The 12,378-nt window shown below is 40.1% G+C and overlaps 1 protein-coding gene across 1 annotated transcript; it reads left to right on the plus strand.

Moving 5' to 3' along the window:
• The first annotated feature begins 511 nt into the window (after nt 1–511).
• LOC145911857 (uncharacterized) lies at nt 512–3,056 on the plus strand. The gene is made up of 7 exons (XM_082999300.1): nt 512–639; nt 702–874; nt 1,079–1,250; nt 1,382–1,556; nt 1,616–1,780; nt 2,002–2,072; nt 2,563–3,056. Exons 1-7 carry the CDS (start codon nt 562–564, stop codon nt 2,911–2,913), a joined length of 1,185 nt encoding a protein of 394 aa, XP_082855426.1. The 5' UTR covers nt 512–561; the 3' UTR covers nt 2,914–3,056.
• Nucleotides 3,057–12,378: the final 9,322 nt, after the last annotated feature.

Here is a 12,378-nt window from a genome sequence, read left to right on the forward strand (position 1 = left end):
CGTCTTGAACAATTGCCAAAACAAGTCATTATTTCATGCCGGAAACGCTCTCTTTGCTGGGGTTTGTGGGTGTGTTGTCCACAATGCCCACGCGTATTGCAGGCGAACGCGTGGTTAATTAGATTTCCCAGAGGTATTTGTTGACTGTATGTAGTTGGTGTCTCTATAAACAACCGCAATGAGGATGAGGCTATAGCTGAGTCCGAGGCGAGAATGACGAATGGTCGATTGATTGAATTATGCTCATGCAGCCATTGTGGGTTTGACGGCGTGCCGCGTAAATCCAAAAGGAAGTAACGCAAAGCGTTGTATTGATGAATTTGGTGGTGGCTAATATGCCTTGCATCAAGAAAACAACGGAAAGGATCAAAGCAGTGAGTCAAAAATATAGACTGTAATTTTTGACGTTCTCAAAGACATTGATGGACCTGTTGCTTTGCTCAAATACTTCAGTAGTATTCAATGCGATTATCTGTTTCAGACAGGAAAGTATTGCTTTGACGAGTTATTCATTGGTAAATTTGGTGTAAAAATAAACTTTCAGTCATCAAAAGCAACATCATGAATTCAAGCAATGAAACGTGTACACTCCAAAGCCTGGATTCTATGATAGCCGCCCTTTTTGTACCCTTGATACAGGTTGAACAAGATAATTTGCTTTTGCGTTGAGCTACTTTCATTAAATGCGTATTTTGATGCAGGTTATTTTGAACCTTGTGGTCACGGTGGCAGCTGTGCGCAGTCGCTCCAAGCTTCGTAACAACTATGTGTACATGTATGTGGTCAGCATGCTCACCGCCAACATCGTGTTTGGACTCTTCGCCTTTTACCTCATTGCCAACCGTGCATTTACTTTCGAAGAAGTGAAACGCTAGTAAGGCTTTTCGGTTCATTATGTATACAAGGAAATTCTTTAGCACGTAGGTTTATGACCTATGATATAAGAGGTTGTACAACTTTATTAACCAAAGCAGTAAATGAGGCATATTCACTAAGTCAAAAACATAAACTCCAAAATATCGCAACAAAACGTAATACAATCGAGCCACATGTGACAGTGTCTATTCTTATTTTAAAGTGTCAGAAGAAACCCCGAAGACAGACACCAGCAGCGCTGGTGGGCCATGCGCAACTCTGCCGTCATGAGCATGTTCCTTGTAATGAGCGCAAACGTGTCTTCCCTCATATATGGTCTGCGTGAGAGTTCGTACTTTGTCGGACCTGGTGCAGCAGCAGTTGCGCAAAGAAAGGTCGGTTTGATGTAATTACATTGTTCCTTAAACTGAAGGGTTTATCTTGTGTAGAATTCAGGGTTAAGTGAGCGTATATGAACAAAAACATCTATGCGATGAGTTTAATAATACCATGGAATTGTTTTCAGGATCGATGCCCAAAATCGATTCGTCAAAAACGAAACAAAGCGATTGTAATTGTCACAACAACCTGGCTTGCACCCCTTGTTCTTGTGGTCGCTACAGTATCAGGTTGGAATTGTGTATCCCGTTGTTCTTGCCACGGACAACAGGCGGATTGGCAGGAATTGTGTCACAAGAAACGTAAGTTTTAAAACTTAACAAAAATTGTGAGACTTTGCAAATGCGTATGATTTGTACAGCGGGCGATGGATGTTCTCGAACTACTCCGCCCTTGACGACTCTCTTTCAGCTAATAATTGCGATCTTATGGTTCATTTTGGCCATCGGAATCGGTGTCATGTTGTGGACCACAGTCCGTAAGTTTGAAGAAGTCAGCAAGCCAGATTCGAGTCATGAAAACACGGGTAAGATGAGTGTGTATGTGTGTTAAGATCTCCAAAGCAATTTTCATTCAAATCAAACACTTCTATAAACAACAGACAGTGGATAATAAGATAATAGTTTACCGTATTGCCTTATGAAAAGAACTCCTTTTTATTGTCAAACACCATTATGTGTATGACGGTTGATTCATTGTGAGAAATCAAAGCCATCAGCATTTCCCCTACTATAATAAAATTTGTAGAGGACGTCGAATTTTCAGGACAGACCAACGTCGAAAATCGACATCACAACATCAGTGCAACTGATGATACAGTAAGCTAATTTGTTTGTTGTGATAGCGTTACTAATTGTTGTTTATGTCGTACCTTGGTGTTACTCATATGCGTTGGCTACCTCACATGACGCGCTTATGGGAAGCAAACAATTTACGTCAAAAATAGAAAGTTCCACCGGGTGCGTAAAACATATGTTGAACAATTCGGCTCTCTCTTTATGCAAATGTCACCCGGAAATAGCAGACAGCCCCATGCACAAGATGTTTTGGAGAATCTGCGCAAGTAATCGATTATGTCTGTCCCATTTACCTGTAATTTACACTGTACGACAGTTAATAGGCCGTTGATACAATGTTTAAACATACCAAAAAATGTTTCAAAAGTATTGCGGGTTGATGTTAGTAGATATGGTGAGATATTAGTTTATGGACCGTGTGGTGCCAAAAGTCGGTCTTAATTGGCCGCCACTCCCAATGTTATCCCCAGTCGCAAGGATCTATGTTACATTTACCTTCACCACATTTCAGACACAAGATAACAAGGCTGAAGACAAAGTGAAGATCACCTGCTGCAATTCTGCAAGGCTTAACTACACCATACGCCTGATGCTGGTTATATCAGTGCTGTTCGTGGTATGTTCCCTTCCAACCATCATTATAATGGTGCTCGACTTTGCATCGGAAATTCACATCGACGCGAACGCAGCTACTATAAACTACGTCCTAAGCCTCTTCTATTGCATCGTAACGCCCGTGTTGCTGGTAGTGTATATGCCGAGCTTGAGACAGGCAGTCATCGACCTTTCACACCTGTGCACATGTTGTACGACCACTGTGGTTCGAAGCGGGGATACCCCTAGTCACGTCACTTCCAACTAAAAGAAGTTTCTCACATATTACCAACTTTGTCTATGTGCACATATATAAATAATATACCTCACATTTTTTATTTGTCAGTGTGTAACTCAGTGCATACCGGCGATTTTTTGTATCTTACTTTTGCAAACACCACACACAATAATTTGCACCCTCAGAAGAAAGTTACAAAACATACTACAAAGTTTTCACACAGTTGTGGTAAATATAGATGTAACCATTGAATGTGTTCGTCAACAAAGCTTTTCAACTTACTTTTAAGCAAATTCGTTCTTTTTTCTATATCAAGCGCATTATTTTTTCATGACTTACAAATTATGAAGTTGGTGGTCAACATGTCATGCAGATGTTTCAAAAACGACTGGGATTTTTTCAGTCCAAGGTTGTTAGGCAGCAAAATTCGCATACAGATGAAATTAGCGTCAGATCTTGAACGTAAATTCAAGGCCATTAAGATACAAACATATTGTGCAGACGTTTTCAACATGACTGAATGCGCACATTTTTTTTAATTTTGACCACACCGGGATTTGTACCCAGGATATCCTGGGCACGAATCGCCAATGTGTCTTCCCTTATATACGGTCTGCGGGAGAGTTCGTATTTTGTCGGACCTGGTGCAGCAGCAGTGCCCAAAATCACAGCAGCAGCAGTTCCCAGGATCTTAATACAATTGCAAATTGCATTAAAGAGGACGTCGCATTTTAGAAAGTTCCACCGGGTTCGGAATATATCTGCTGAACAATTCGGCTTTTCGCTTTATGCAAATATGTCCCGGAAATGGCAGACGGCCACAACGTATTTTTGGCAATCTGCGCAAGTAATCGAAATGTCTGTCCCGTTTACCTGTAATTAATGTCCCAGATTGCACCTGTTAAGTATATGCCGATAGTATGATTTTTGGTGTAATCCGATTCAAAATTGGAATATAACTTCGAACAAGGTGAAGAATTCTTCACGAATTATGTTCTCCCAAAACAACTCCATACGTTGCGACTGCGTTAGCTGAGCTGGTTCGCAAAGAAAAATTTTATCAGAAAATCACAGACAAGCAACAAAATACCTTGATGTTTAGTTTATAATACAACAAATGCAGTACAATAACACGAAGGCACGAGCCACGGTGATCACCCATTTGTCGGAAACAAGATATCCTCCAACCCAAAAATCCTGCTGCGCCGGGTCGGTGAAATCTTGTGGAACCTCGGAACGACACAGAGCCACTCCGTTCTCCACAGCATATAGTCTAATTTTTTGTTCGGTTATTCTCTAGTCCTGTAGCAAAAATGGGCACAAAACGAATTTACTACTCACAGATTTCTCTGCACCAGGGTGGTGTATTCAAAGGCACAGCAAATTCACAAGTTTTGTTCACGATGCACGTGGAGACCACACCGTCCTTATACTCGAGAAAAAAGGCGTGCCTTTCTCGAGTAAAAATCAGCCTTTTTGCGTTTACCACGTCGGCCTGAAGTGGTAGGTTGTAGATCGTGTGGCTACCAACTGACGCCAGAATAAAGATAACGTCACCAAAGAAATGGACATTTATACACTATTCATCAAAGAACTGCAATCTTACCCAATACGTTTTCCGCCAATCTTTACCTGCAGTGTTGTAACGTCAGACCCATTGATGATGCTATGTCGGAACCATGGTTGAATTCAAGCAGCAGAAGTTGGTTGTGTAAATCGCGAATACGACGCCAAAAAACTTGGCTGGTTCGTTTTACATATTAAATGCGTCACAATTCATTGATCACATTATGAAAATTGTCCTCGTAATGGAATTTGTTCTCTTAATAATTGCAGTACTTTATTCCCGTCTACGATTCGATCTCGACACCCAATAGGCATGTACTGTCCTACAGACATACTGGTGTTTGGGTCATAATTCTGCGGCGAACTATGTTACCTGTAGCAGTCTGGACATAACAATCTACCCGCAGGTGAGTTTACTTACACCGCCTAGTTACTTTTATTATGGGCAGCGTGCAATGGTACAATTTTATGAAAAACTTAGTGAAAATGTGCAGTTTTATGCCCCCTTGTGTGAACTATAGTTATGTCCGCTCATGGGTAAATAGACAATGTTATGCATTGTTACTGGGTACAGCAATCCAAAATTATTGATTGATTGGTTGACTCACATAGGTTACTTTGTCTGTGTTCCCTAAAGAACCGTCCCCGCACCCAGGCACGCCGCACCCCCGCATCTCCGCACCCCCACACCACCGCACCCCCGCACCAGTTCGTTCACCTATTTCATATCTGTTTTAACCCCTTAAAGCAAACGACAAACATTGGTCTCGTGCATTGTTTATTAAATCTGAGTATATATTGCTTCTAGCAAGCCGCCAGATGTGGCGTTGCGTCCTGTTTTAATGTTAAGCGCAAATCACTCCGTCAATCCACACACGCATGTCTGCTACCTGTGTGAGGAAATTGCCTATTAGTGAATTACAATTTTTTTTCAATCACAGTTGGGACTGGGAGTACTAGCACGAACCTTGTCATAGATGTCTAAGCTACCGCAGAATTCCACTTCGTAGGAAAAAACCCCATGAAGAAAGAGCTGATTTCCTTGATTGGAATGGCGGCAGACAAGAGGAGATCCAAGGTCGAACTACATTGAATGTTCGGATTTAAACAAAATAACTTTATTTGAAACTGCTTAAAATGTGAAACTTCTTGCTATTGGCAATTTTGCTGGCGGCAAGTTTTTGTAGCTTATTTTCATTGGCACATAACATATTTTCTTTTTTCTCGTTTCGCATCTTTCCCTGAACATTTTACTGTGCATCAGAAATACTAACATGGCAAAAGGTTCCCGTAACCATGCTTTCAGCACAAAACTTTGGGTCTCCGGCAGACACGTGGAGTGGTTCCTGCGATGCAGTTAACAAAGAGCAATTTGTGATTGAAACGATGTCAGAGGCAAGTTGGAGCAATACGTCGGAATCTGTTGGTCCAGCAGTCCTAGCTGCAATCAATCCAGGTTTGTCAATAATTTTTATTAATGTACTTTTGGTATTTATTTATCAATTTTTTGTAGTTTGCAGTGTCGAAGAAGCAGGATTAATACACATGTTTCTGTGCAAGCGCCAATGAAGAACCAAAAGACAAAAGCGTTAACTCCAAAAGTTGTAAATACAAACTTGTAAATCCCCAGCTCGCTAAATGGCAAGTTGTCCCGGCAAACGGACCTCCAACATCGTCTGTTTGAGTTCCACTTGGCACCAAATTGACTGGCATCACAAACTGGTTGAATGTGGCTTTTCTCGATAGCTGGCAAATTAATAGTTCACGTTATAACGCACATCCCATTTATTAGTACGTGGTCGCTTTTTTATTGTAATGTCAATGGTCTGTGTTAAGCAACAAAACTATTCGTAGTTGTGAAATGAAAGGGTGTTGCGACAAAAACCAAGTGCTCAAATGTAACCATTCAACTATCAAGTTGTGTCGGTTCTTTGACAACTTTTCTGGGCCAAAAACCACAAATGTTTTAATTTTTAATGTTCCAGATTGCACCTGTTTAGTATTATCCGATTCAAAACTATACGCTTACCCTGAAAAGTACAAGATTGAAGCTTAATACTGATAAATTATAGTTCGGATGGAATATTTCTTCGGAGATGGTGAAGAATTGTTCTGTACTAGAATTCTTCAATCGATTATGTCCTCCCAAAACAACACCATACGTTGCGACTGCGTTAGTTCCGCTGGTTCGCAAAGAAAATGATTATCGGGAAATTGCGTTTAGGAAGTCAATGAATACAGACAGGCAACAAAATATATTGATGTTCAGTTTATAATACAACAAATGCAATACAATTACTCGAAGGCAAGACCGGAGGTGATCACCCATTCGTCGGAAATAAGAGAACCTCCAACAAAAATGTCCTGCACATTAGGAATTCGGTAAAAGTAAGCCATAAACGGATAATCTCCTTGACACGTTTCTTGCACACCTGCATTATTCCAAAAACAAGAACTTATATATCCAGTCACCAAGCTACAGTCATGACACCGAAACGGTCGCATTGGTGCACTTGTCTGCAGCTAACTTAAATACTGCCATAGTGCCTTCCATCAAGGTTTATCACTGGCGGTATGTCCTTTAATGATGGCCACAGCAATAGTCAGACTTCGCTTCGCGATTTGGCTGGTAAGGCCATCAGCAGCCTCTCTAAGCCGCATTTATAAAACTTAATTGTTTGAAACATTGTCCGTGTCTGAAGCTCATTCAAGAATTATTGCAATAAAAATATTGATTTGGACGTGAAATTTTTTAAGAGATCAATGTAATTTTTTGGTTGTGTTTTAAAAATTTGTGTAAAGACTTTTCACATGCTGAATAAAACGATCGCAATTACAACTGAAAAAAAATGTAAGAAACCTTATTGGTTACCAATGACTGTAGGTAAAGTTGTTCTGGGTAAAGGAGTTGCTCGTTCCAGGCAAGTGCAGGGATCCAGAAGACCAAAAAACTTAGTTCCTGAAACAAAACAGTAAATGTTGTGCGGGGCGAAACTAGTTACAAACAGTATTGTAATAAATAACAACTTCTATAGTTACGTTTACATACCGTGCTGTGACTTGCAACTTGCTACACATTCATCACAGCTAGTACAATCACAATTTTGTGTGACGCAATCTGTTGAATCTGCGGTACCTACAACAAAACCACCTAATTGAGTTTTTGCGGTTTATACACTACATTGTATCATAATAGCGAATTTAATTTGTTTATTTTTATTATTGTTTTACCACACCGGGATTTGAACCCAGGGTATCCTGGCCACGAATCCCTATCACGTTTTCCTCCAGGTAAATGAGTCGGGCGCTTATGTGTCAATAACAGCAAGATGCACATAGTTTGCGCCTCCTGAACAGGCATTGGTCAAACTGCACTCCAAGAGTAAAAATACTTACATAAACTTATTAAGTGGCGACGGAAAGCAATTCTATTGATCTTTGCCTAAAAATTTGGCCGTCAGATAGTTGTATGCTGACAAAAACTCACCTGCGCACAAGGCACGACAGAGGGCACACGGAACGTCGTCAGGAAAAGGAGGCCGTTGATCTTTGCATGATTTCAAACACGCTGACATACCTGAAAACGAGCAGCAAATATTGTGACATTTTGTGATGTGTATCAGTGGAGTAACATTTGATGAAATGTAGAACACAGTCAAAGTTTTGTACCAGCACATTCGCCAAAACAGATGCCGCATTCGGTCAGACGGTTTGTGACAGTGTCGTTTATAGGTGTGCATGTTGAACCGCCATCTTGCCATGCCTGGATCATGCATGTTGAATTGAAACCTGTGAAGAAAGCCTCAGTTTTTATTGAACATCGCATCTCCTTAAACGTAACTTTTAACAGAATGTTATGCGAATTTAAAGAGCGGCAGGCGATCAGCTTTAGTATTAGGGATTTCCTACATGCAAATTGCATATTTCAAATTTTACAAGCAATTTAGCGTTTATAGAGTTAGCGCTACTATCTGTATTTAACCGAAACCGAAATATTTGAGGTTTACTGTGTTTGAACATTAATGAAACTGACGATGACAGAAGACAAGTTATTTTTTTCAGTATTATGTTTCTCTTGCTGCCAGGCACGTTGTATTTTAATAATCTGTCATTCTGGCACAATTAAACGTAACTTTTATTGACCGACGTTTCATCTGCTATCCAGAAGCCTAGCTTACGTTCAATTGTGTCAGAAGGACAGATTATCAAAATATTCTTTCAGTTTTTGAAATAAATATTAAGAGATCAAACTGGCGCGTGCGTCTGCCTTTTTTGGAATATTTTTGGATATTGACAAGCGAAGACACCACCGAGCAGCACTTCACACATTTTTACTCAGTATCTTACATGTATTGACAAAATTTGAAATAAAACTTTTTTTTTGATTTTCAGAAAATTTGATCTCAATTTTGCGAATTCAATCCCCCAAGTCGCAAATTTATATTCTTCTAAGGTTAAGAGGTGGCGATGCTCTTTGACGCAACATAATCCTGCGCGGAATATACCACAAAGGCTGTTTAACTGGTGCTCATATGTGACTAAGCTTACTTCCTGGACACGTAGAATCCAAATGTGCACTGCAGCTCGCCTCCAGTTCATCAGCAATAAAGCACATATCGTGTCGGTAGCAGCTTCCGCACTCACCAGTAACCTCATTGGCTACACACTGCTGCGCCGGGTCGGTGAAATCCTGTGGAACCTCGGGACGACACAGAGCCACTCTGTTGTCCACAGCATAATCTATTTTTCAAAAGAAGGATAATGTATTTCTTGGAATGATTACAAGGACAAGTTCTGCGGTTGAGTGGGAATTAGCGTGAGCGTAGAAAAGCGTGATTTCGTCCAAGAAAAGTGTTGACGTTAACGTAAATTATAAGAAACACTTTCACAAAGTGCGAAGGCCATTGCGAAAAATCTTGCACGTAAACGTAACGACATCAAACACGTCCAACGGAAAATTTCTCTGTGGAGGTTTTTGTACACCGCCCACTGGCGACTACTTCATCATGCTATATGCACTTACCGACACAGGGACCCAAGCAAGATTTGAAGTCCATTAATCGTTGTTCGTGTTGAGTAGTAAAATTGGGACAAGAAGACGAACACAAGCTTTCGTTCATCCAACTTGTTTTTATGCAGTCGACTCCTTTCAATGCCAATTTTCGTAAAGAAAACTCCGTCTCTGATACATTATGACATAAAAATAAAACTATTGTACTGACTTAATGTTAAACGCACGTACACATAGCTTTTTGTTCTGGTTCTATCGCAATATGCTTCATTATTAGGCGAGAACCACATGCCAATCACACACATTACGTAAATCATATTCTATTGTTATACCGCATTTCGATCTGATGCAACTCCAGCATGCTTCGTTAGGGTTGCCTGCTGCGGTCGGTTCTTCACATGACAACCCTCTGAAGCACCACTCGCACCCATCTGTGAAAAAAATATTTGTGATTTGTGAAGTTGGCTTAACACGATGAATAAAAACGAAAAAAACAATTATTTTAGCAATATTTTAGCCCTTTCCACGCAAGGTCTTTACGTTGTTATTCTTTATCTGAGTATTTTAAGTAAATTGCTTTGCATGGAAAATAGCCAAAGGCACTTGCCGACTTGGAGGGCGCTTTAACTACCTATTTCCATTACTGAAAAACCGTTTAGGAATATGACAGTAAAGGTTGATTCTGAGCATTCATCAAACTTTGAAATTTCCAAGTTTTGTTTTGGTTCGATACCCGTACTTTAATGTTGTACACTCTGGTAATAAACCCAATATTTGTTTGTATAAAAATCTTCAGGAACCTTATTTAAAACAATAACATTCTGGTAATAAAACTAACAAAGAAAAACTTACTTTCGGCCCCGGCACATTCCAAAAATACGAAGAGTGCGACCAAAAACCAAACACACTTCATTACTCTTTAGAAACCAGAAGTAAGCAACCTGCAAAATTGTAATTGTTTCTTCTGATATCTGGACTGCCTGTTCAATAACGCAGTACGTTGATACTAATTCAATAATTGTTGCATTGCCACGTAGGCTGCTAATACCTAGGGACAATTAAACAGGATGTTTCGCCCCTACAGTATTATTTCCGTGATTCATACCCGTATTGTAATAATGCAGCTATAAGCACGTTGAAAACACGAGCTAACGCTATTGACATTATGGCTGGATTTAAAATTGCCCCGACAAACTTGGAGACAAGATTGTAAAAGCGCAATACGATTTAGGATAAAGAATAAAACAAATATTTCAAATTTTAAAAATATATTTTCAACTAGTTAACCACCACAGACATACATAAAGCGAACATTACCATTTACTTTTGACACGTTGCCTTTACTCGGGAAGAACGAAGGATTTTTTGGCGAGGGGAATCTATCTATTGATATTTTGTATTGCTCGGTCTGTGATACTTTTTAGGTGTAGCGCCGTGTGAATCTGAACGGTTGAATGTGGTATATTGTGGTGTCAAAAATAAAGTATGTCGTCTTCCAGCAGGTGGGAGTTTTTTGCGGGATGTTTAACAATATACAACAGTTTATAGGTCAGTGATACAATTTTAAACATACAAGAAAGGCTACAAAATATTGCGGGTTAATTGCAGCAGACGTGGTGAGAAATTAGTTAATGGACCGTGTGGTGCCAAAAGTCGGCCCTAATTGGCCGCCACTCCCAATGTTATCCCCAGTCGCAAGGATCTATGTTATATTTACCTTCACCACATTTCAGACACAAGATGACAAGGCTGAAGACAACGTGGAGATCACCTACTGTAATTCTGCAAGGCTTAACTACACCATACGCCTGATGCTGGTTATATCAGTGCTGTTTGTGGTATGTTCCCTTCCAACCATCATTATAATGGTGCTCGACTTTGCATCGGAAATTCACATCGACGCGAACGCAGCTACTATAAACTACGTCCTAAGCCTCTTCTATTGCATCGTAACGCCCGTGTTGCTGGTAGTGTATATGCCAAGCTTGAGACAGGCAGTCATCGACCTTTTGCACTTGTGCACATGTTGTACGACCACTGTGGTTCGAAGCGGGGATACCCCTAATCACGTCACTTCCAACTAGTGCATACCGGCAATTTTTTGTGTCTTTTTTTTGCAAACACCACACACAATAACTTGCACCCACAGAAGAAAGTTACGAAACATACTGCAAAGTTTTCACACTGCTGTGGTAAATATAGATGTGACCGTTGAATGTGTTCGTGATCAAAGCTTTTCAACTTACTTTCAAACAAATCCGTATTTTTTCTATATCAAGCACTTGATTCCGACCAGGTTTGGGCTTCAGTAACACGACTCGTACGTAACCACTGAATTGGAATATATATTAACTTTTAAATGAAAAATGTAAAAGCCAAACTATGAAGTTGGTGGTCAACATGTTTTGCAGATGTTTCGAAAACAATTTGGATCTTGCAAGGTTGTTAAGCTGCGAAATTTGCATACACTTAGATTAAATTAGCGTCTGATCTTGAACGTAAATTCAAGGCCATTAGGATACAAACATATTATGCAGACCTTTCCGAAATGACTGTGCCCATCTTCAGTGCGAGGTTGGTAATAAACTGTCTACTTGACTTTACCATCTAGTGGCGTAATATGTTTCAAAATGTTTCCGCATAGCCGCGTGCAAGAGCCTGTTGCGAAAGGCGTAAAACACAAGCGGCCTTGTGGTTGCGGAAACAATAATGTTATTAGGAATCAGCATTGTGGGTTAAGGTTGTCGTTTTTATTTAGATACTACCTGTAAGGGTTTTAGTTTTGTTAGGCACCTGGCAAACATGGTGTATCGTGGTATTTTGCTTTTGAGCTCATTGCGATAAACAAAATTGTCGACACATATTTTTCAAATGTGTCTTTGTTATTTCGTCGGTGTATAGCTGTCTTTGACGCTATA

The sequence above is a fragment of the Ascidia mentula genome, chromosome 8 (assembly GCF_947561715.1).
Source record: "Ascidia mentula chromosome 8, kaAscMent1.1, whole genome shotgun sequence".
NCBI classification, from domain to species: Eukaryota; Metazoa; Chordata; class Ascidiacea; order Phlebobranchia; family Ascidiidae; genus Ascidia; species Ascidia mentula.